Below are 25,940 nucleotides of genomic sequence, written 5' to 3'. Positions count from 1 at the left end.
CCCCAGCGCTTCCGGGTCAGGAGGGGCGTTTCCGGGGCCGAGGGAAGATGGCGGCGACGATGCGGATCCAGAGCGACTGGAATCAGGTGCTGAGGTGGGAGCCGCCCCCGAATGATCCTCCCTCCCCGCGCGACCCTCCTTAGAGACCCGCACCCCCATTTCCCCCGCCCCAGAGCGCCCCGCTCCCTGGGAGCACCCGCCCTGCCCCCGGCAGCAACGCTCCCTACGCCAGAGCCCCCCGCTCCCGGGGGGAGCCATAGCCCCGTCTCCCCCGCCCCCATCTCCCCCGCTCCCGGGGGGAGCCATAGCCCCATCTCCCCCGCCCCCATCTCCCACGCTCCTGTGGGGGAAGCCGTAGCCCCGTCTCCCCCGCTCCCGGGGGGAGCCATAGCCCCGTCTCCCCCGCCCCCATCTGCCCCGCTCCCGGGGGAGCCATAGCCCCGTCTCCCCCGCCCCCATCTGCCCCGTTCCTGTAGGGGGAGCCATAGCCCCGTCTCCCCCGCCCCCATCTGCCCCGCTCCCGGGGGAGCCATAGCCCCGTCTCCCCCGCCCCCATCTGCCCCGTTCCTGTAGGGGGAGCCATAGCCCCGTCTCCCCCGCCCCCATCTGCCCCGTTCCTGTAGGGGGAGCCATAGCCCCGTCTCCCCCGCCCCCATCTGCCCCGTTCCTGTAGGGGGAGCCATAGCCCCGTCTCCCCCGCCCCCATCTGCCCCGTTCCTGTAGGGGGAGCCATAGCCCCGTCTCCCCCGCCCCCATCTGCCCCGTTCCTGTAGGGGGAGCCATAGCCCCGTCTCCCCCGCCCCCATCTGCCCTGCTCCCGGGGGGAGCCATAGCCCCGTCTCCCCTGCCCCCATCTGCCCCGCTCCCAGGGGGAGCCATACCCCCATCTCCCCCACCCCCATCTGCCCCGTTCCTGTGGGGGGAGCCATACCCCCGTCTCCCCCGCCCCAGAGCTCCCTGCTCCCAGGGAGCACCTGCCCTGCCCCCGGCAGTAACGCTTCCTACGCCAGAGCCCCCCGCTTCCAGGGGGAGCCATGCCCCCATCTCCCCTGCTCCTAGGAGTGACACCTCTTACATCAGAGCCCCCTCCCCTGCAGGGGCAGTGCCCCGCCCCACAGCCCCCCTTTCCTTACCCTTCCTCTGTGCTTTCTGGCTGCCCTGCTCCCTCCCCGGTGCTGCTGGTCCTGTCTATAACTAACAGGCCCTTTGTGCCTCTCTACAGGAGGAACGAAGGCGAAGCCTGGCTGAGCTGCAGGAGCCCAGGTGAGTGGCGACTCCCCTGCTTCAGAATCACTTCCCTGCCACTGGAAGAGACTTCCTGGCTGGAGTTGAGTAATGCACTTAACATGATGCATCTTACATGGAGCTGGGGGTCCATATAGGGGTGAAGCACTTTACCTGCCCATGAAAAAGGAAATGTGTGGGTGGTGACACCTCTTCCAAGCTCTGTACAACCAGATTTCACCTCTTATGCTGCCCTGCCCTTTGTTCTGTGTTCCTGGAGAGTGGCCCCAAAACAAGATCGTACACACACACGGAGTCCTGTGCTGACCCAAGAAAGTCAGAGCTGGGTGTCTACCTGCATACACAAAGCCCTCCCGCTCTCCTTCAAGGGAGTTGGAGTATGTTTCTGCAGAGCTCTTTAGAATAAATTTTAGAGAGGGAAAAGCCCTGTTACATCAGAGTTTGCAGCCATAGTGTAGTCCTTTTGGTTCATTCAAGGTACAAACTTTCAATTAGTCCGTTGAGTCTGTAGTCTAGGTGTGCACCTGGATTTCTCTTCACTGCTTACCTCTCACATAGTGGCATCTGCAAGTAACACTATCTAGTGGACAAAAACAACGTGGAGTCTGGCGGCACCTTAAAGACTAACAGAGTCTTCATGCAGCTGAAGAAGTTGGTTTTTTACCCACGAAAGCTTATGCCCAAATAAATCTGTTAGTCTTTAAAGTGCCACCGAACTCCTCATTGTTTTTGTGGATACAGACTAACACGGCTACCCCTCTGATGCTTGACCTAGTGGATAACTTGACTTCCATTATACCTGCCTTTGTCACCTCTCATCTGGTCTACAGCAATACAATATACCTGGACATGAAGCCAGGTAGTACAGAAGGCTACAGGACACTTCCTCATCAACATGAGGCACTGCAAGACCATTGCATTTGTCTTCCACTCTATACATTTTCTGTCTATAGAATGTGGGATTGAGTACAAGATCTTGGTCTGTATCCTCAAGGTGCTCAAATGGTCTGGGCCTAGGATATCTAAAAGAGCGTAAAGTTCTGGGATGAAGAGAGTGGTCAGCAACTCTGCTTCTTTTACACAAAGGAGCTTTCTACCATAAGAGTGAAGCTCATCTGTTTATGGGGCTGTTTTTTCTCAGGGACTGGTCTCAGATTGTGGAATAAACTCCCCCAAGAACTAAGGACCATCACAAACCTCCCCACCTTCTATTTCAAGTGCAGTGCATGCTGCTTTGATCTGCCATCTCTAACATAAACACACAGCAGCATGTATGATGTATAAGTAAAAAGCCCTAATAAACAACGTCCGTGTACAGCACATGCTTCTCTTTTTGGTAAAAGAAAGTGAGAATAGGATCCTTAAGAATGTTTCTCCCTCCCACCCCATGTTCATATTGTTCTTCCATGAGCACCCTCCAATTTGTCAGTATCTTAGTTGGAACATACCCAGAACTGATCATGGTGTTCCAGGTGTGCTCACATTGAGTCTTTATTGAGAACAGCTATTGCCTTATGTGATGCTCCTTCATTTGTAGCCTGAACTCATAGCTGCCTTGTTGCCACACTTGTCTTATTTGCTGTCAGGCTTCACTCTTGCATCTGAGCATTATCTGTTTTGTGGGTTTCTCCCAGGTTTCCAAGCAGAATCCTGTTTTATTTTTTGCTTGTGTCCAGGCCCTTTTTGTTAGGTCAGTGTTTACGCTTGTGTCCAGCTCCTCCTAGTTTAATGTCATCTGCAAACTTCAAACCATAGGACATGGTTTCTATCTAAGCTAAAGCGAACCAATTTTTCAAGTAAGTGTTCTATCAACTTTAACTTTAGTTAAATTAAAATATATCTACTACATTCTTTTCATGTACTAACTCTGTGATTCAAAAAAGCATTTAAGCTTGTGAATCCCAAACCTTCCTCTCTGCCTGATAGACAGGGCGTATCAATCATGTTCATTAATTTTCTTCCAGATCTATTCAGTGCCTTTGTCCAAATTGAATCTCACTTAGTGATTGAATGTTGAATTAAAAAAAAACCCTCATAAAGGAAGATTAAATTTTGGATCTGAATAGGCTGCCTGTGTGTCAGTGAAATTGCTGAAAGCCGAAAATAAATACAGGGTTATATTTACATGTGAAGTGTGTAAAATGTTAAATCCGTCATTTTCTCTGATCTTTAATATGTCTTTGTACTGCAGGGAAATCTACTTTGTATGGCAGCCTGACATGCCAGGGAGTAGGCTCAGATGGAATTCCAGAGATCTCAGCCTCTGAAGGATTTTTTGTAAATGAAATAACCAAGGTACTCTTATTTCAGTGTATTTGTATGGGTGAAGAGTCAGCAAGTAGCTAGTACTCAAAATGCTACAGTCATTCACTAGTGTGATGCCAGCAATACAGTGTGCTCTGCAGCTTGAGGTCTTCAAACCACAATTTGAAGACTTCAGTAACTAGGACATAGGTTAGAGGTTTGTCATAGAAGTGGATGGGTAGGGTTCTGTGGCCTGCTTTGTGCAGGAGGTCAGACTAGATGATCACATTGGTCCCTTCTGACCCTAAAGTCTGTGAGTCTACTGCGTTATGATCTGAACCTTAGCGTAGAAAGTGCTTAACAATTTGTCCTGATTAGACATGGTAACTGCACCAGTTGAATTTAGTTGCACGTGGTGGGGTTTGGACCAGTGTCTTCTAGACATGAAAAGAGGCCATCAGACTTTTTTCATTTAAAATCTTTAATCTTAAAATAGGATCTTAAAAGTGAACGGCCAAGTGCTTTGTCCACTGAGGTGTACTGGCACTTAGCTACTACTATGAGGAATGCTCTCTAAATATCCTGAAGTTTGGTGGTGTGTGACCAGGCTGTGGATTATATATCTTTTGTGGCTTGATGCATCTTGATCCCTGGCTGTGGTTGCTGCTGTCCTCCAGTCAGATTAATCTATATTTGAAGCATGCATGGAAAGAAAACCATTTGATGAAAATGCAACTTCATGCTTTAGTAAGAGTCATTCTTCAGGTTTTCCTATAGACTGAAATCACTTTTACTTTACGCACAAATCGTGACTGTCCTTAAATCAGAGCCTTTTGTATCTTCATATGTCAGCAATTGCTTTGCAAAACCACCTACATGGCTTTATCTGCCATTTTATTGTAAGTATGGATTGGTTAGATATATAACTGCATAAAAAGAAAATCTGGAGGCTTTCTCTTATTTCACTGATCCAGATCCAATGTCCGCTATTGAGAAGTGCTAGTTGAGGATACTCAACACCTTTCATGATCAAGATTCTAAATGTACTAGGTTTACTAATCAAGAAATATTTTTTTTCTACCAGTTCCACAGATTAAGCGAGGAATCTGAAAATCCAGATGTGCTTTTTCTGCTTTTTATGTCATCAGTGACAAAAATCTACCAACTGGAAGTCAGCTGATGTTTCTGGTGCATAAAGTAGGAAAAAATAGTCATAGTGATGTCCAGACTGGCTCGGGCCAGTGGTCCGTCTAGCCCTGTATTTTGTGTCCAACAGTCGCCAGTATTGGCTGTTTCAGAGGAAGGTGCAAGAAATCCTGTTGTAGGCAGTGGTGAGGTAAACTGATCATGTCAGGCATGTTCTCCTATAACTGACTTGCCTCTGCAATACTAATGGGAACAAACATGTTTATGAGTCAGTAAAATGAGCAGGTAGGAGGTGAAGGGATAGTAAGGATGTATTATTTTTAGGAGATTGGATGCATGTACAGATGGAAAACAGACATGACTGTAAATGTTGTTATAGTTCTGTACAATTAATTCTAACAACATTGTAATTTTTCCTCCACCTCCTTTAGAAAAGCATACTCGTTTCTTGCCCTCATGAAAATGTTTCCACAAAATTTTTGGCGCCATACACAAGCTTTTGCAGAATTCATCAAAAAAGCGTAAGTAATCTTGCTGAGTGATTAGAGATGCATGAAGCTGAATGTTAACATTCTTTGCAATTCTTGCAGACCAGTTAAGCAAATGGAGTGCTGCGTGCCTTTGCATAGAAACTTAGCAACAAGCTGTTCTAATCAGGTTGGAATTAAGTTAATATTTCCACTTTCTATCTTTAAACTTGATCTCTCCAGTTCATTAAAGGGGTGGTGTATGAAAACAATCCAAAGTAAATTCTGCAATCCTTTGGGAAGCTTAAAAGAGAGATCCCTTTTGTTACATGGAAGAATAGAGTGCTGTTGCATTTTGCTGCCTTGTGTGTTTTTTGGGTCACATGTAAATCTAATCTAATCGTAGTTAAATTCCATTCAACAGCCCCCAAAAATACATGAAGCAGCCACATATGGTGCAGAGAGAGAGGCACTTGGTTTTCTTGGTAAAAGTCTCTGGAATCCTTGGTCCCTGGAATCCTTCTCGAGATCCAATTCTACTGTGACAGCTACAACAAACTGGCCAGCTATAATAAAGAAGAAAAAAAACCCAAAACTTTCCAATGACATAGAACCATCAGATTTTTCACTTTCCCTATTGTTACATTATTTGAATTTTGTTGTGTATATTAATGCAATGTCATCAGGGCAGGGACCATGTCTTCCTGTACGCTTGTTTGTACAGTGCTTGGCACAAAGGGGCTCTGGTCCTAACAGCGGCCTCTGAGTACAACTACATTACCTGTAATAGGAAAGTGTTTGCTCTTTGACAACTGGGTGCTTCACCCCTTTGACAGGAGCAGTTCTGTGGATCAGCAGAGTGCAGCTGGATCTACTGCAATGATTCATGAAGTAACTACATCAGTGGCACTACATTCATGCTACACAGTGACCATGCTACCCCATATCCCTTCTTTCAATAACTGGGCTCCAAAAATATCACTTTTGGCCCACTTTCCCATGGAGGCAACATGGTCTAGTGGTTAAAGGACAAGACTGAATCAGGCAACAAGTATTTGTTTTTTGACTGGACCACAGTTCATATGTGACCATGGGGAAAGTCACTTCACCTCGGTGCCTTGTTTTGTGTGTCAGTAAAGGGGAGATTGAGATGCTTTATTTGTTATTCTAGTAGCACTCAGAGACCCCAGTGAGAACGGACCCAATGTGATAGGTCCTGTACAAACATACGGGGTGACACGGTACCTACCCAAAATGTGGGAAGGATGCTCTTCTCCCACAGTCTCCTCTGGCTGGCTCTTGTTTTCTGCACTTTAACTACAGTCTCTATTCACTCCAGCCCCAGGGGAAAAATTGGTGAATTAGGGCAGAAATCATTACACCACTAGAGAGTGTGACAGGCTGGGCTAGGGGACGAGTAATGGTATGGAACTCTTCAACTCTAGGTCTCTAATTCAAGTCCAGACCAAGCTTGTCGTGGCAAAGCTGCTGAACTGGTGGCTGTTTGTCCTAGAGGAAGTGAACTTGACCTTTCTAGGATCCATAGTGTCACTGCTGTACTTAATCCCCTTGTTGGCAGACTTAACAGAGAGGCTAGGGTTGAATAGTTTATGAATATTGAGTTACTTTCACCCTTTAAAGTGTACCCTCCTGTTCCGGGGCGAGGCATGAAGGTGGGGCAGTGTGGGCAAGATCACACTACTGCTGCCTGTACTGTGTCTGCCCTGTGGATAAACAGGACTCCTCACTTTCCTGGGCTTTCAGTCCATCTCCTCACCCCAGCTTTGTTCTTTATTTAAACATAATTCTTATTTTCGTGGGATATTTCTGCGTTTTCATTTGCTCTTCCCCCTCCTTTACTCCCCCCTCCTCTACTCCCATATAGTACCTGCACCTCACTGTTCTGCATTCTCTATTTTGAGGAGCTACTCACATTCTTAAGTGACGCAGCAAAGCTGAATTTGATCTGGGACTTTCATTTTGGCATTGGAAGGGAGCACGTGGCTGGGAAAATCAGTCTTCGATTTGGCTGATTTTATAACTGTACATAAAGCTTACCCAAAGAAACGAAAAAAGAGTGTGTCCCAAACGAAACCTGTTCTGCCGCAGAAGGGAGAAGAGCAGAAACCTGTCAAGTCTGCGAGGGACTTGGCTATGCAGATCTAATTTACTTGTGAGGTGCTTAGATACTGTGGTAATGGGTGCTATAGAAAATGCTATAGTAGAAGCTGAAAAATAAATGTGCTCTTGTCTTTGTAAAAATACAACTTGATGCACAGTATGTCTGGGTAAAGTGGCATTTTCACATCTCTACATCTACACCTCTACCCCGATATAACGTTGTCCTCAGGAGTCAAAAAATCTTACCGTGTTATATCGAACTTGCTTTGATCCGCCAGAGTGTGCAGCCTCGCACCCCCCCCCCCCAGCACTGCTTTACCGCATTATAGCTGAATTTGTGTTATCGGGTCGCGTTATATCTGGGTAGAGGTGTATATAGTGAAAGAAAGGGAGGTTGTGTTAAGAGAATCAGATTAGTAATGTCAGCTACAGAAGCAGAGGGGAATGGCTTCTCCTGATTTCCATGAATACATAAGTGTCTTCATCATTGCCTGATGTTTTGTCCCACTGTGCTTTGAATGTTTCTGAATGGGGGTGATGGGCTGCAGATTGCTGGCTCTGGAAAACAGACTGAGGTAAATGTCTATTGTTAGGTAGATGAGTTTCAAGCAGACATAATATAAGCCACAGTTATCACTCCTACCTCTGCATCTGGGTCTGAGTTAACACATGTTACCTTAGCCTGCTTATTGATCCCTTAGTAACATTTCTGTTAGTCAAACGTTAACGCTGTGCCTTTTAGTGTCTGCCTAAGAGTGCTTTGCAATTTCTAATCCTCTCATTACTAGGTAGTGTTTTACTGCTGAGAGGATTGGAATGTTCTGTGGAGTTATTCTGTTGTCATCTTACATTGCTGTGATTAGATCATGCTAAATTACTGTCTGAGGCCATGTCTACATCTGAAATTTTGCAGCGCTGGTTGTTACAGCTGTATTAGTACAGCTGTATAGGGCCAGCGCTGCAGAGTGGCCACACTTACAGCAACCAGCGCTGCAAGTGGTGTTAGATGTGGCCACACTGCAGCGCTGTTGGGCGGCTTCAAGGGGGGGTTGGGGAACGCGAGAGCAAACCGGGAAAGGAGACCAGCTTCGCTGCGGTTTGCTCTCGCGTTCCCCGAACCACCCTGCAAACCGCAGGGAAGGAGACCTGCTTGCACGGAGGTTCGGGGAACGAGAGAGCAAACCGGGAAAGGAGACCAGCTTCACCGCGGTTTGCTCTCGCGTTCCCGGAACCACCCAGCAAACCGCAGGGAAGGAGACCTGCTTGCTCGGGGTTCGGGGAACGCGAGAGCAAGCCGGGGAAGGAGACCAGCTTGATTACCAGAGGCTTCCTCAGGTATGCTGCGATACCTGCGTATTCCACGGAGGTCAAGAAAAGCGCTGGTAAGTGTCTATACTTGATTACCAGCGCTGGATCCTCTACACCCGAGACAAAACGGGAGTACGGCCAGCGCTGCAAACAGGGAGTTGCAGCGCTGGTGGTGCCCTGCAGATGTGTACACCTCCTAAGTTGCAGCGCTGTAACTCCCTCACCAGCGCTGCAACTTTCTGATGTAGACAAGCCCTGTGATTTGACTTGTGCTTTCAGTGAATAGCCCCAGCCAGCAGAGCTCTTACGTGAATTTTAAATAGTTTTAAACACATAAGTGGTCCACCAATTCACATTTTTTTTTAAAATAGGTAATGGAGTACTGCGGATCTGCAGCCATGTCACCCCTAGCTGTGATCTTGCTTGTCAGAGCTCATGAGCTAAACAGAGTTTGTCCTGGTCATTGCTTGGATAGGAAATCAGGGAAAACATGTGGCAAATCATTAGGTGGCATTTTTCATTCTGAGTTGATATTGAACTGATGCCACTAGATGAGCTTTTATTTTAGATAAGACATAAAACCTGAGTGCTGACCATTTGTGAGTAGTAAGGATCCTATATCCTTTTCTGTTAGGATGCTGGAGATTAGGCCATACTCAGTGAGAGTTCTAATTTGAGTAATTATGCTCTGTTTTCCTTCAGCTGAAGACTATTCTTAGTTTTGTCCTTAACTGTTCACTGTTGCTACGATCTGTTACCCAGCTGTCACATTCCACCCCAGGAGCAGCTGTACTTTATCAGTGGGTGAAGTGATGTGATTGCACAAGGCATTACAAAATTACTTCATCCACAACTAAAATGCAGCCCCCTTCTGATTAGAAGAAATCTATTTACCAGATCACAGCAATGTTGCACAAATTTGTCTTTCCCCAAAATAATGTGCAAGGATATAAGGCAAATGTTTGCTGTTACAAAAAGTGGTAAATTGTGTGGAGTCAGTTTATCTGCTTAATGAGGATAAAGTCAGGCCCACTAGAATTTAAGGCTGTGGCTGCTGGGTGTCTTGAGTATTTCAAACCTGATGTGTGGCAGGTTTGGATCTGTTTTCCTATGGTTGCAAACACTGCTCATGGTACTGGGAGTTAAGCAGAAGAGGCTACACTTAGGCACCATATTGTGTAAGGAAGGGAATATTGTCTAGTAATTAGAGCAAGGGACTGCATCAGGATTCTAGTCTAAGCTCTGCTACTGACTGTGTTATTTTGGGCCAGTTGTGTAATCTCATTACTTCAGTTTCTTATTTGCAAAAAGGGGCTTATTCCTACAGTCTAGAAAAATCCTGGCCCCTGTTCAACCCAGGCTAATGAAAAACTTGGTCTGGCCAACTGAAATGTAATTATTGCTATCCAGACATGCTGCTGACCTACCCTTCAAAATCTACTCCATCTCCTTGCCCATGCAGAACTCTGAGCTGAGCCAAAGAAAAAAATAGCAAAGTCTCTGCTTGTAATTTCCACCAAATTGTAAGAAATTGAGGTGGTTCAAGTCAGATAATCCAGTCGGTCAACATGTCTGAATCCTGGGTTCAGGTCAGATCATACCAGCAGCTTGTCCTTGAACGAGAGACATAGAATGTCTGTATAATACACCTTAATCAGGAAACACTCATTTTAGCTATCTATTCCCTTCTGTCAAGCCCCCTTCCCTCCCAAAAGGGAGACAACCCATTTTTTTTGGTTAGACTAAATGAGAGGAGAGCCAAAATGGTGCTAAACATATTCTTAACATTTATTAATGAGTACCTGCTAACATCTGTGAGGCCAATGTCTGTAGAAGGTCTTGAGATCCTCATATGAAAGGTGCTTTGTATGTGGAGAGTATTATCGGACCAGAATCGTTCAGCCATGCATGTGAAGTGATTGACTATGATTGCCCAGGTGCTAGGGTGAAATCTGCAATATCTGTCTCTATATAGCGTTAATACTGAATGCTTTGGTTAGCAGGTCTCCTTCAGTGCAAAACTCCTTTGCGGGAGTGAACAAAATAAGCATGTGTTTGCAGAATCACATAAAATGCTCATACTATTCCGTGCTGTCTTTCCAAACAGATAATCTGCATTGATATTTCCAGTGGCGGGGGCCTTGGCGTATCTTCCAGCACTGATGGAACCATGAAAATCTGGCAGGCGGCTAATGGAGAAATAAGAGTAAGAACTTTGGCTCTATCTTTGGGTTCTTCTATGGTTTTTTGGTCTCGGGTTCTAGTGCCCTGGCCCTAGCTTTGGCTCCTAACTAATGGTGACTGTGCGCTGAGCTCCAGTGTGGTTACGGTGCTGTCCTTTGAGTGAGACATTAGCATAAATTTCACTTCTGAGGTCAAAGATCTATTAGACTGTGGCGTAATCTCCCAAGGGAAGTGATCCTCAGAGGCCACGGTGGTGAGTCCCAATATTAGAACATGGAGGGATAGTTAGAAGTGATGGTAGGTACGGCGCAGTTGTTCACTGTCTGCTTCTGAACTTATCCCACTGTAGAAAATTGACTGTGTTCATGGGGGATTTGACCATGTCCACGATTTAGGTAGAACCACTATGCTTTGCTAATACTGAATAACATAATACAGGATGGCATCAGGGTGATAACAGTGGAACTAGCATACAGTTCTTTGTTTTTCCAGAGACTGTTGGAAGGCCATGTGTATGATGTGAATTGTTGCAGGTTTTTCCCGTCGGGCCTTGTGGTTCTGAGTGGGGGAATGGATGCCCAGCTAAAGATCTGGTCAGCAGAAGATGCCAGCTGCGTAGTAACGTTTAAAGGTCACAAAGGAGGTACACAAATTAGCTTTTAAAATGCTTAATTTGTTGTCTGTATAATTACATCACACCAGAGGGCTGAAGTTCAAGCATCAGCCTATTAGATTTTTGTGCTGTGCAATAAGATTAGATGCTTCAAATATCTTCTTCAGACGCCAAGCATTTGTATATAAAACACAGACAAAAATGGCTGCTATTCTAAACACCTGAAGTTCATGTTGCATTTCAGGTTTTGAATCTGTATAATAGGGAAAAGAAGGGAGAACAGCACAATAGTCTGCTCGGAGTTGTGAACATGGAGCTAGGGTAGCATTTTATTCCTCCTCTGTACAGCTGACAGTCGAACTCCTTGCTGTCCTAAATAGGCTCATATCCCTGATTATATGCATTACACTGAAAATTCCTTCCATTATTAATGCTGAATAAGCATTTATAAATCAAGACATTCAGATAATAAAGGTTGTACTGCCGTTGCTTCAGATGATATTTTTCAAATGTCCAGCAATGTTGTAGGTGCCTCATAAAACAAGTAAAGACACTGTTCATGCCTCATAGCGTGAAGTCTGTTTGTCATGCTGAATTTAGGGGAGGATCGTTACCCGACAAGAGGGCAGGGGACAGGAATGGCATAAAGCTCTCCTGCCGACAGCGCTGTGCACACTAGCGCTTATGTCGGTGTAACTTAAGTCACTCAGAGGGCTGGTTTATTCATGCCTCCGAGCGACTTAAGTTAGGCTGACAAAAGCTGTAGGGTACACAAAGGCCTAAGTGGCATTTATCTGTCCAAATACTTGAGCAAAATATCAATGCAGTATCTTTCTAGTCTCCTGCAGTGAGCCTAGTGTAATTTTCACTTGATCTTTTTGTGTATTTTTAAAATGTGCAAAAGGCTTTGCAGATGTATTGCAACAATATTGTAAATTTAATCTGACAGGAAATGTAGCAGAGCTTCAGTGAGAGGAAATCTAGCAGACGTCTGTTGTCTCCAAAATTGACTTCATCCATTATGTGCATAATTGGATCGCAGCAGTCTCAGCAGCTGCAGTCAGCTAGAATAATTACATTTGGTTTTGTCTGGTTGCAGTTGACTTTGGTTTGAAAAATAGTCCTGGCATTTGAACTTGCTGCCTTTGAACATTGCTTCTGTATGCAGACTGTTAATTAAATATTGTAACTATTCAAATATACCTCTTTAAATGTTAGAAACAACAGTGATATAAAATTGTAAGGGAACATTAATTGTAAGGAAACATGCTTTCCATGTTGCTGTATCTGGAATAAACAAGAATCACTAACCTGTCCAAATTCATGATGGGGTTATCTAGCTCAGGGCCAGATTCAGTTCTGGTGTAAGCAGATGTAACTCCAGTGGGATTTCACCCAAATGACCTATTGCCTGTGAGATTCCGGTGCATGCTTTCCAGATTTTTAAAGCAAGATAGGTGCCTTTTCCAACCTTGTTGTAACTTCCTTGCTTCTTTCCTTCTGAGAGGTTTCTTTGCTTTGGTGTAGGTATCCTGGACACAGCCATTGTGGATCGGGGAAGAAATGTCATTTCCAGTTCTAGAGACGGCACTGCCCGCCTCTGGGATTGTGGGAAATCTGCTTGCCTAGGCGTTGTTGCAGATTGTGGTTCTCCTGTGAATGGCATTGCTCTGGGTATTGCTGACAATACAATAAATCTGGGCTCACCTGAAAATGCACCTAGTAAGTAATATATAGAGGTTTTTCTTTTTCCCTTAAAAAGATGTACAGTTCAGACGTCCCATGTGCAGAGTCTAAGGAAAATACATAACTGCTGTTATGAGAGGGGAATCCTTCATTGCTTGGGCAGCAGTTCCATCCTCAGCGGTTTCATCTGACAGCATAAAGTCAAAAGGAAGGGAAGCGGGCCATCAGGGTTGATACCTGGAGTCCTGAGATGCTGAAGAATACAGTTCCTTTTTAGATGATGATATCGACTAAAAGTTGTAGCCAATTATTTGACTACACTTCTAGTTCATTCTTAAAAATGTTTGAGACCAAATAACTGAACGTAGCCAAATTTATTGCCTAAAGACAAAACAGTACAGTATGAAGCAAAGCAAACATACATACACCCCTGGGAAGCAGTTCTTATCTTGCAACATGGTTACCCTATACTCGATGATTACCTGTTCTGTTTCATTCCCTCTGAAGCACCTGGCATTGGCCACTGTCAGAAGACAGGATACTGGGCTAGATGGATGTTTGATCTGACCCAGTATGGTCTTTATTTACACAGAAGCTGTGCTTCAAAGACCAGCATTTCAGCTAATAGTATTTCTAGTATGATTTTACAAGTTACTAAAATCCAGCCCACCAGTTCGTAACAGTTGTTGTTTTGTTCTGTACTTTTCTTATCTCTGTTCTAGATACTACACTCCAAATCAGTTGGGTGTAGAGAGGCATCCCAGCCTGTGCTAGGACACACCATTCATGTATCTTAGCTTTGACAGGCTTCCCATTTTCTAATGCCAAAGCTGACTTTAGCTTTGCGAAGTGTAGTGGGATTTCTGACACGGATTAACTGAACTGTAGGGGGAGCATAATACATTTAGTTAACATAATTTCCCAACACTTATTTATTTGTGTGTGTATATCTATATATCTGTAACGTGTATTATATTCATACTATGTGCATTATACTCGTTAATGTGATATATATTACATCTAACATTAATGTATTGGCTAAAATTAGCCGGAGGTTCCATTGGCTGTAGGATCTGTGTGATAATTGGTCCACCCTGCCATTTTTGGCGTTTAGAGGTATGCTTCTGCTCCACAGAGGGGAGCTTTGCCATGGGTTTCAGCAGGAGTAAGATTAGGCCCTATATAATTGAGGCCTTTGGAAATGAGCATGTTTTCTGTTGGTACATGAATCTCCTTGCTTTTCCCTCCCTAGTTAAAAGGGTGTTTTCTTCCCCTTTCCTACCCCAAAAGCATCAGACATTTTGCCAAACCAAGTACTGGTCTCAACCTCAAAGGGACCTTCTGGATTTCCATGTAGAAAGAAGTACATCCTATGAGCGTCTGGTAGAGATTTTGGTACCATCAGCATAAGCCTCCCCAATTCTGTTGTTAAGATGCCGTGTAATACTGGCAATGATGTTAACAATTAGAATTTTAACAGGTGAACGAGAAATTGGGACAGAAGGGAAAATCCTGCTGTTGGCTCGGGAAGACAAAAAGCTCCAAGGTGTGGGATTACAGAGCAGGCAGCCGGTAAGGATCTCATGAGACACGTTCGCTACTGTCCATTTAAAACCTCTTGGCACCTTTTGACCTATAAGACGAAATGTTAACAGGCATTTGCAATATGCTATTTCTCCTGACTTCATAACATACAGATGTGCAATGCCCCAGTTAAATATTGGAGCATGCTTATGGGGAGTGTGATGCATTGAAACCAATGCAACAATTACACATTGAAATGAGGATATGTAACAAATTCATAGATTCTAGGACTGAAAGGGACCTCTAGCAGTCATCAAGTCCAGTCCCCTGCCCTTATGGCAGGACCAAATACTGTCTAGACCATCCATGATGGACATTTATCTAACCTACTCTTAAATATCTCCAGAGATGGAGATTCCACAACCTTCATAGGCAATTTATTCTAATGTTTAACTACCCTGACAGTTAGGAACTTTTTCCTAATGTCCAACCTAAATCTCCCTTGCTGCAGTTTAAGCCCATTGCTTCTTGTTCTATCATTAGAGGCTAAGGTGAACAAGTTTTCTTCCTCCTCCTGATGAAACCCTTTTAGATACCTGAAAACTATCATGTCCCCTAGCAGTCTTCTCTTTTTTCCAAACTAAACAAACCCAATTCTTACAGCCTTCCTTCGTAGGTCATGTTCTCAAGATCTTTAATCATTCTTGTTGCTCTTCTCTGGACCCTCTGCAATTTCTCCACATCTTTCCATTCAGTGGGTAATCATTTCTTTTTCTAAAGGAAATTAAATGCAAACACTGCTTGTAGAAGTTTGCGATTTTTAACTACAAAACTCAGAAAATGTGGCTATTACACCTGTAAATTAAGACACAAATTTAACACTAAAGGGTCAGAGGTATGGCAGCATCTATAACTTTGCATTTCCTCCCTTTCATGTGTTGTGTTCTAGATTTTAATGCAGAGGTTCAATATGGTCTTTTTATCGTGTCTAATCCCAAAATGCTTTGCAAATTATGCATTCAGCACTGTTGAAATACAGCCTTCTCCAGGGGGGGTGGTATCACTGACACAGTATAAAAGTGGAAGGGCAGGGGTATGGAATTTTTGCCAAGGACCCCAAGGGCACACCCTAGTTTTACAAAAAGCACAATGGAATTCTTCATGTCCACACACATTTTTCCTTGGATTTTAAGGCCTCCACTTTCAGCTGCCTGGTGATGTTTGGCTTTATGTTGTAATACTAGAAAAATGCCTTAATGGCTTAAGAAAGAAAATCATGGGTACAATCTCTCTAAAAGCTGTTGTTGTGTTTGAAAGCCCAGTGTAAAATCGGCCTAGTGTAATCTTGTTAATTTGCATCCATCTCTTACATTTCTTTTAAAAAAAAAAAAAAAAACCTTCTTAGAAGGGTTACGTTTTTAACAATTCATTGAGAGAAAGTATTTGATCTGACTCCCACCCTCCATGCAATCTGTATAAGATCACTCCAGGTGATGGCTTCTTCTCTGGTCAGCAACAACAGATTTGTAGTGCGTCTCAGTTTTACAATAATGTCGGGCTGCCTCAAAATGTCCTTCACTAGAGCTGCCTTATTGAGCATCTGTGCCATCTTACCAGATGGAGACCTGTGGTCTACCAACCAGTACCTTCTGCCTTCCTGTCAACTGTGCGTGGTCTGGTCTAACCAGCTGGGAGCCTGGGATTCTCTCTCTTGCGAGACAGGCTTAGAGCAGCCCAGCTGGAATAGGAATAGGAAGTGTGCAGTAATGGCATAGCGGGGCCTATGATAGAGCCTCAAGAAGGGGTGGAGGGGGAGCCTAAAGCGTGCTTGTGCCAGAAGCTTGACATGCCAGTAATGACATGTGGAGAAGCAATTGGGAGTAGCTGTGCAAGACTTCTTCATAATAGCTCTATCTACGGAGTGAACAAATAACATCTCCCTTAATGAACTCAGTAGTTATAATCCCAACTTTAACTCTTCTTTCCAAGGGTTTAAACAGTGGCCTCTGGATGTCAGAATATATCCATAAACCAAGTACTGCTGCCTCAGAGCAAACACTGCCTTAACAGCACCTCTGGTTCTGTCTAGTGACTGGCATGTTAACGTAAGCAGCAAAGGGCTAAAATACCAGTGTACCCCATAAAGCATCAAGAATGGGTTTATAAGGTCTAATGATATTATCTGGCTTTAAATACTTGTTCTCTTATACACCAGTAAATTGAGGCAGTGGATTCTATGCACAAAGTATTAAGACTGGTAGTGATGATCTTGTACAAGTACAATCGCCGGTATTGGGACAGGTATTTGCCTTACACAGTACAGGTTCCTTTCTTGTATAGTATCTCCTGTACATGCTTTTCCAAAACATGGGCCAGATTTAAATCCTCTTATAAAATGTAAATAGAGGACAGGGACTGAAGAGGTAGAAACACGGGAGAACCATCTGAGTTTGGAAAAGTAATGGAGAGATGGCAAACGCTTTGTTGGGGAAGACTTTTCCACCAGCTGTAACACAGTTGTGCCTGAAACAGAGGGAGGTTGCTGCAAGATTAGCAGGGGCAGAAGTGAGATTTCTAGGCCCTGCAGGGAAGGCTGGAGGAAGGCCATGGAGGGTATTATATGCCCAGTATTGTTCCTGCTGTCTCTGTATGATGTGCTACCTTATCTCTCCAGAGGAACCTCAGCAGTATTAACTACATATATTGCCAATGCTAGTATGACAGGATCATTCCTGGAGTCTTTCTTTGCATTATTGCCTCTGGATGTCTTGGGATGGAGCAAAGAGCTGTTAGCCCCATGTTGCATCTGACAGGTTGCATATAATTGTCTGTGATAACTCCTGGAAGTGACCGTATCCATGACTTCCCAAATAAATCACTCACTCTCTTTTCCCTGGGATTCCTATTAAGAATAAAGCTGCTGGGTTTTGTCTTTCACGCTACCTGTGAATAAACTGATATTTAAAGTCTTCTCTCCTTTTATTCCCAGGTGTTTCTCTTTGTTGGATCCGATGCATTTAACTGCTGTACCTTCCTCTCAAGCATCTATCTCCTAGCAGGGACTCAGGATGGAAATATATATCAGCTGGATGTGAGAAATACAAAGTGAGTGGCAAGCATGGTGGAGTGTTTAAAGCAGTGAATTCAGTGTTGGTGAAAGGAGCTAAATTGACAGCCGTGGTGACTGAAGAGCAGGTACAGCACAAGCGCCAGTAGTGCAGATATCCCTGGAATGTTGGCTTCTATAGTTAGCCACAGACTGGGCGTATCAGCGTCAGTTACAGTTCAGTCTTTTTCTTAGTGCACTATCTCTGTGCTTCAGGCCGGATCTCTCACTTCTAGCAGGAGTCCCTTCAGCACAACTCAGTTTCTCTGGCCTATTCAGCCCTTGGTATCTCTGCCGAGATGACCAGTGAGGATGCCACTTGTTTGTGGTGGTTTTGTTGTAGACTCTTCCACTAGGACTTGGACTGAGACTACAATATGGATTCATTTTATATAGGCTGCTGAGATACCGAAGAATGGAATTTGTCTTGCTTTATGTAGATTTTGGTTTTATGCCGAGTGTGCGCCCCTCCAAAGCTTTGGATACTCTTGACATACACTTAAAATCACAATAATGTAGGAGTTAAATATAAAACTGTTCAAAGCAGCAGCACTTCTTTCTATCACATCATTTTGTCGGCTGTCATACAACCAGTGCAGCTTTAAAAGCCTTCCACCAGATGGAAGTCCCATCCCCCATTGCCTCTGACAATGAGCTTAATTCTTTAGGCCTTAGATATAACATGCCTTATAAATGGTGCATTCTGCTTGCAATATGACTCTCCCGTGCCAATTTAGCATTTTTGAATTGATCTGCCCACTGCCAAGTGTTTCCTTTTTCTGAAAGCTCTTAGTCAAGCTTGTACATACAGTGCAGTGATTAACTTTGTTTATATTGGTGCCAAATGCACGTTCCAATTGGGAGGTTGTCAAGATGGTACCTTCAGATGAAGACATGACAGAATTTAGCATTCCATGTCTGAAAAATTCCTTTTCTGTTGTTGGAAAATCTCCAAGCGTTCATCTATTTCATTAAGGATAATCTCTTTAAATTCTATACGGAGGGAATCCTGGTGCATGCCTACAAACTAACTGGCATTTAGATTCCTTTATATCTTCTGGAATTCCTCTGGAGGAATCATTGCCCTGATCTAGCCACTGAAGGATAAAATATTGAGCTTTGCAGAGTGGATGTGTCTCTGTCTTTCCGGTTTTATCCCTTGTCCATGGTGACTAACCATCAGCTTTCCAATCTCACTCTGTATAATTCATGTGACCCTAATGGTTGTCTGATACGTCTTTAATCACTTTATTCTCTGTTCTGTTTGCTTGTTCTTTATTATGTTGCATATGGGAGGTGTCCTGACGGGCCTATAACTTTTTGCCTGTTTGGGAATTAACCATGAAAAATAGGGCAAGTTATCTTTAGTAAAGAATGTTCTAAACAGGTGCAAGAAAACCAGACACAAAAACTGGAATTAGTACAACAAAAAAGCCTACTGATATAGCTCAAGGGCTGTGTTGAAGTCAGGTTTGTAAACAAGAAAATGTGGATCCTCAAATTAATGAACCAAAAATGGTGTGTCAGAAACTAGGCCTAACTGATAGACAAAATGAGGGGTTGGGCTGTTCCACTCATCACTCCCTTTCTGGATATTTGAAGAAAGAAACTTTTTTGAGGAAAAGAGAGGACAGAGGCTACTGAAGGAAGCTTCACCATCATGGCTGCCACCATCTCCTGGGGCCCTGGGTCTTTGTCATGCTAACCCTGAGAGATGTCCTGATCAGACTGAGCCAGAGAGAAGGTCCCAGATGACTATCACCATAAGCTCCAGCTGAATCCCAGACATCACATGGGATAAAACGGGATCAGAGTTTAACAACACTTCCAGCCCATCTCAACTGAAGTCTCTCTTCGCCAAAGGAGAGTTATTGCCGTCTTTGATATCATCTAAGAGACTGTCAGACACAAGGAGTTTTTCTTCTAAAAACTCTTTCCAGCTAAGGAGAAGGGGAACAAGCGATGTTGTTAAAATCATTCTTATTTAATACTTTACCTTTCAAATGCGTTGACTATGTTTTTCCTTCTTTTCTTTATCTTTAATAAGAGGGTAAAAGGATATTTAATGGTGTGTTTGCCCTGGTACTAAGGCGGCCAAGGTCTATACCGAACACTGTTTAATGTTAAACAGTGACCGGGTTATGTTAACAACTTTGGCCCATATATTCCATCTAAATTAATACAAAAGTGTAGTCCTTGATTATAATATTATGACCTTGTTTTTGCTGGTTTTTCTAGGGCTCCAGTTCAGATCATTCATAGATCAGGAGCACCAGTGCTTTGTCTGCTCCCTTATAGAGATGGATTTATCGCCAGCCAAGGTAATACAAGTTACTGGGGCAACAATGTTTACTTTGCAATGTGGCTACCTTAATCGTCATCCTCGTAAGACACTTCTTTGCACATTTCTCTGGAGTGTGTGGACACGTCAGTTTCTGCGTGCGGTCCCCTGAAGCGGAGAAGAGCTGTGTTAAAGGCATTTTATAAAACAAGGGCCTGATTCTCCACTGCCTTGCTCCTCATGGAGTCTTTTACGGCTCTGCAAAATGGGTGTATAATGCTACTGTTTCCCACCCACTTTGCAAAGGTATAAATCTATACCAGGCTGTTCAGAAGCAGGCCCACAGTGAATTAGGAGTATGTGATGAATATGTTCTGACCAAAGACCAGAGCTTTTAGATTGTATCTATTATTTATTTATTTATTTATTTATTTATTTATTTTTACCTCTTGACGTGTTTCCAGTCTGCTGCTGGCGAGGAACTTCCAAAGGGCTAGCTGGAGCTGCTCTTTTCTCTCCTCTTGGATATGTTCACATCCCTCCATATGATCACCCAGTGTCTCGCTGTGATCATGCAGCTCTGTTTTCTCTGTGAATTCCTGGGTTGTGGTGCAGGGTGATAGCTGGCTGTCCAAGTGACATTTTGGGGTACGTCTACGCAGGAGCTGGAGATGTAATTTGCAGTTCGAGGAGATATACCTGCACTAGCTTACTAGAAATAGGAGTGTAGCCGCAGGGGTGCAAGCGGCAGGATCATAATCAGATGGCTAATCCCTCCCACTGTTCACATCCCCATGGCTACGCTTCTGTTTTTAGTGCATTAGCTTGATCAGAGCTAGCATGGACATATCTGCTCGAGCTGGAAATTACATTGTTGGAGACCATGTCTACAGCAAATGGATGACAAGTGACATAATGGGAACAATGTTAATCAGTGTTTCATTAACTTCCTAACATTTCACATTCTTCTGTCGTCGTTTCCCATTGGTCTCCCAAAACAACTGACTCTTCCATGAGGTACTCCAATCTTCTGAGGGTCTGTCTGGACAAACTGCCAGCCCACAACCACTATTCAAAGGACTCTGTTGGCTTTATGCAACAAGTGCAGTTCTTCATTCTTATGATTTAAAGCAATGATTGGGCCGTGATACAGAACGGTTCCTGTATATGCCAATCTGCATCAGTTTGTAGTTGTGAGAATGTCTTATCTTGCAAGCAGTTCTATATTCCTTATCTGTTTTGTTTTTTATCTAGGTGATGGAACCTGCTTTATTATTCAGCAAGATCTTGATCACGTAATTGACCTCACAGAAGCAGACTGTGACCCTGTATACAAGGTAATGGCTCAGTCTACTTACTATTGGCTGAGTACCAGTGAGGGGGAATAAAGGTGCCACTCTGCAATGACTGCCATTGTCTGGTGGTTTGGCAACCAGCAGAGCTGGCACCTTTTTGAGAAGTGAATTTTTAAATTTACTTTTGTATTTGAATAATAACACTTTACAAAAACAAATCCTCATGTCATCAGTCTGAGGAACAGTAACATAATTTCTTCTCTCAGATGGGGAAGCCGAGGCAGAGAGGTTAAGTAACTTGTCCATTGTCAGAGAGAGCTCTGATTAGAACTCAGGGGCTGCTACCTCAGCATTCAGGCCTGTCTATTTTAAAGGGCAATTCTGTTTAGAAAAGGGACTGTAAAAATGGCACAGTTCTTACCCAGCTGAGCTGCCCACTGTGCATATTCCAAACCACATCTGTTGATTTCAGAAATCAGTAAATTTTTGCTACTCTTTATTCCCATAAACCCTGCTGAGTCAGCGCAGCTCTGGGGGAGAGCACTGGATTAGGATCCAGCTCCATACAGCCACAGTGTTGAGGATGATGCTGAGTGCTCCTTATAACCAGGTTCCGGTTGCAAAGTAGGGCTGTCAAGCGATTAAAAAAATTAATCGCTCGAGTATCCCACTGTTTAAGCAATAATAGGATACCATTTATTTAAATATTTTTGGATGTTTTTCTACATTTTCAAATATATAGATTTCAATTACAACACAGAACACAAAGTGTACAGTGCTCACTTTATATTTATTTTTGACTACAGATATTTGCACTGTAAAAAACCAAAAGAAATAGTATTTCATTCACTTAATACAAGTAGCATAGTGCAATCTCTATCATGAAAGTTGAACTTACAAATGTAGAATTATGTACCAAAAAAAACTGCATTAAAAATAAAACAATGTAAAACTTTAGAGCCTCCAAATCCACTCAGTCCTACTTCTTGTTCAGCCAATCGCTAAGAAAAAACAATAATGCTGCCTGCTGCTTCTTCAGAGTGTCACCTGAAAGTGAGAACAGGTGTTCGCATGGCACTGTTGTAGCCAGTGTCGCAAGATATTTACATGCCAGATGCGCTAGAGATTCATATGTCCTTCATGCTTCAACCACCATTCCAGAGGACGTGTCCATGCTGACGACGGGTTCTGCTCGATAACAATACAAATCAGTGCAGACCAACGCACGTTCATTTTAATCATCTGAGTTAGATGCTTCCAGAAGAAGGTTAATTTTCTTTTTGGTGGTTTGGGTTCTGCAGTTTCCACATCAGTGTTGCTCTTAAGACTTCTGAAAGCATGCTCCACACTTAGTCCCTCTCAGAGTTTGGAAGGCACTTCAGATTCTTAAATCTTGGGTCGAGTGCTGTAGCCATCTTTAGAAATCTCACATTGGTACCTTCTTTGCATTTTATCAGATCTGCAGCGAAAGTGTTCTTAAAATGAACAACGTGCTGAGTCATCATCTGAGACTGCTATAACATAAAGTATGTGGCAGAATGCAGGTAAAATAGAGCCGGAAACTTACAATTCTTCTGCAAGGAGTTCAGTCACAAATTTAATTAATGCATTATTTTTTTAACCAGTGTCATCAGAATGGAAGCATATCCTCTAGAATGGTGGCCGAAGCATGAAGGGGCATATTAATGTTTATCATATCTAGTGCATAAACACCTTGGATTGCTGGCTACAAAAGTCCCATGCGAACACCCGTTCTCAGTTTCTAGTGATATTGTAAATAAGAAGCAGGCAGCATTATCTCCTATAAATGTAAACAAACTAGTTTGTCTTAGCGATTGGCTGAATGAGAAGTAGGACTGAGTGGACTTGTAGGCTGTAAAGTTTTGCATGGTTTTATTTTTAAGTGCAGTTATGTAACAAAAAAAAATCTACATTTGTAATTTGCACTTTCACGATAGAGATTGCATTACAGTACTTCTGTGAGGTGAATTAAAAAATACTGTTTTATCATTTTTACAGTGAAAATATTTGTAATAAAAATACTATAAAGTGAGCAGTGTACATTTTGTATTCTGTGTTGTAATTGAAATCAGTATATTTGAAAATGTATAAAAACATCCAAAATATTTAATAAATTTCAATTGGTATTCTGTTTAACAGTGTGATTAAAACTCTGATTTAATCACAATTAATTTTTTTAATCACGATTAATTTTTTTTGAGTTAATCGCATGAGTTAACTGCGATTAATTTACAGCCTTATTGCAAAGTCATATCTTGCCATCTGTTCGAACAGTATACCCCACTGAAGGCAGCGTAGGCCAGCATACCCGAGGACAGAGTTTGGCCTGCAGACTTTTAACTGGTGATCTTGGAGCAAAAGAAATCCATCTTCTCTGTCAGATCTGACAAAAAAGCCTGTCTTGTAAATAGTTTGTTTGATTGGTCATCTTTGAAACAATTTCAGAACCCCCCAAAAAAACCTTGTTTCTAAAAGTTGTTGCTGAATGACTATAAAGCTTTTAGCTGTCATGTTATAAACCCCAAGTGCTGTTACACAGTCATCTTTATAATGGCAAATCTGAAGGAAAATGGACATACCTGCTGGACCAAGAAACGTGCCCAAAGTGCTGTTCAACAGGACCACCCACCCTTTACTAATGTGTCGTCTTCCCTTTCACTCCAGTTTTCCTTCAGGGAAAGTGCTGCATTTTCAGCTAAGCCGGTGTTGTTCTATGGTTAGCTTAGGAGCTAATACTTATTCCGAAAGCTGCTGATTTCTTTCCTTCCCATCTCAGAAAATTTAAAAAAAATTCAAATGTTCCCATTTCTCTTCAGACTTTTGCTGAGTTCAGTATCTACTATAATGTAACATTTGGGGAAGTTCATGAGCTTCTGTCAGTAGCAAACTGCCCTGTCCATGGTGGTACCAGTAGGATTTCCAATTGTTAACACGGAGATATTAGTGTAAGCAGATCCTTTCAAAATATCCTAATGATCATGCCATTGTAATCCTTTGTGGACCTCATGGGGCATTACCCTTCCAAGAATCTCTGGCATCTCCTTGAAGTCCTAACAATCAAGGGAAAAGTTAAAGGCCATTCACTATATATTTATATTGCGATAGGTCATAGAGATTCCAGTCAGGCATCAGGGCCCCATTGTGCTGAATGCTATCTAAACAGTTGGGGGAGGAGAAGAGGGAGAAGTCCTTGCCTAATATGGGTATGTTTCTATTGTGAGTTGTCAAGCAGCCCCAGCTGGTCTCTCTTGTTGCCAGTGGCCATTTATTGTGATTTGTAGGCCTCATGGGAGAGGGGTATTTAAGGATGGATTTAAGAGGACGGGAGTTTTTCGCCACCCCTCTGGAATTGCGTAGGAGAAAGCATTTGTGGGGAAAAGCAGATAAGGAGGATGATCATGTAAGAGGTTTTCTTTTTAAATAATATTTTCATTTCCCTCTTCTAGGTAGCTACATGGGAGAAACAAATCTATACATGCTGCAGAGATGAGATGGTGAGGAGATACCAGCTTTCTGACCTCTGACCATTTGTAGTGTGTGGAAAACATGAACTAAGAAACAAGGTTAAAGTCTAGCTAGGTTAGAACCTAGGCCATGTAGCACTTCCAAATAAAAGCAATGCTACCTTTCTAGGACTGTACAGTATATATGAAGTGTGTATATATAAGCTTTGAGAACACTGTTGTGATAAAATCTAAGAACAAGGCTGTACATAGAATTCTTGATCTTGTGCTGCTTATTACTACCAAAGTTTAGACCATTCTCTTGCATTAACATTTATAAGCTGCTTACTGGAAGACCCTTTATGTCTGCAACATATGTACGGAACTGTTTTCAACATTCAATGAACAATTTTGGTATTTCTAACAAGTCTATGATCCGGGGGCCGGAGAGACGAGATTATGGAGGTGACCATACTGCAGAATTGATTGAAATAAAGGGATTGACTTTTGATCACTTCTTTTCTAGAGAAGTTTGTGCATTTTCAAGACAGTTAATTTAAAAGCAAAATGGCTGTGTCCATGTCACATTCAACACCTCATAACCTTTCTTGTGACTCTGTTCTACAATAAAAAGTGTGATTTTGTGAATGTAGTGAGCAGCTGTGATTTGATCAAACTGAAATCTCAAATTTAGTCAGATCTCCACTGGAGTGAAATACATATGTTCTTGTGCAGTTTAAAAATATATCCAGTTGTAGTTGTAGCCATTGTAGTGAAGGCCACATTAAAATTCCACCAGTTTTTGTTAAATCAGTAATTACGTAGCTCTTATAGTATGGTGAAAAGCATCTTTTTGTCATAGGATTTCAAATAATAGTGGCAGACTGCCATTTTAATCTTAAATGTTAAGTCTAAGGGACAAATGTTCAGTCCTGTCAACTCCGATCTACCTCCACAATTTGTGTGCGGGTGTTTGTAAATTCCTGTTCTATCACACGGTATCAAAGAGTGAACAGTGGGCTAAGATTCAGGAACTCCAGAGATCTAATGCAGCTCTTCCACTGACTCACTGGGTGACCTTGGGTAAATCACTTTTAATCTCCCAATGCCTGGTTTCCCTATTTGTAAAAGGGAGTGATACACAGCTACCTTATAGCCAATCAAAATTGTCATAAGAATTTAGCCCACATACAAAATCTGCTTTCCCACCTTCTACTTCTCCTGGAAAAACTGCTAAAAAACCCACCAGACCCAGT

The 25,940-nt window shown here is 43.0% G+C and overlaps 1 protein-coding gene across 2 annotated transcripts; it reads left to right on the top strand.

The window, feature by feature from the left end:
* The first annotated feature begins 4 nt into the window (after positions 1–4).
* PAAF1 (proteasomal ATPase associated factor 1) lies at positions 5–25,332 on the top strand. Of its 2 annotated transcripts, XM_030557047.1 has the most exons (12): positions 5–94; positions 1,223–1,263; positions 3,437–3,540; positions 5,067–5,156; positions 10,639–10,737; positions 11,208–11,358; positions 12,856–13,050; positions 14,495–14,586; positions 17,528–17,643; positions 19,883–19,965; positions 21,180–21,262; positions 24,688–25,332. In XM_030557047.1, exons 1-12 carry the CDS (start codon positions 48–50, stop codon positions 24,763–24,765), a joined length of 1,179 nt encoding a protein of 392 aa, XP_030412907.1. In that variant the 5' UTR covers positions 5–47; the 3' UTR covers positions 24,766–25,332. The 2 variants fall into 2 exon arrangements, with proteins under 2 accessions (XP_030412907.1, XP_030412917.1); XM_030557057.1 differs by lacking the exons at positions 5–94; positions 1,223–1,263 and adding an exon at positions 5,527–5,587 and having other exon boundaries at positions 3,452–3,540.
* The last annotated feature ends 608 nt before the right edge of the window (positions 25,333–25,940 follow it).

Source organism: Gopherus evgoodei, chromosome 1 (assembly GCF_007399415.2).
Source record: "Gopherus evgoodei ecotype Sinaloan lineage chromosome 1, rGopEvg1_v1.p, whole genome shotgun sequence".
In the NCBI taxonomy this organism is placed as follows: domain Eukaryota; kingdom Metazoa; phylum Chordata; order Testudines; family Testudinidae; genus Gopherus; species Gopherus evgoodei.
The sequence above is the reverse complement of the archived record's forward strand: the minus strand, read 5'-3'. Positions and strand labels throughout refer to the sequence as shown.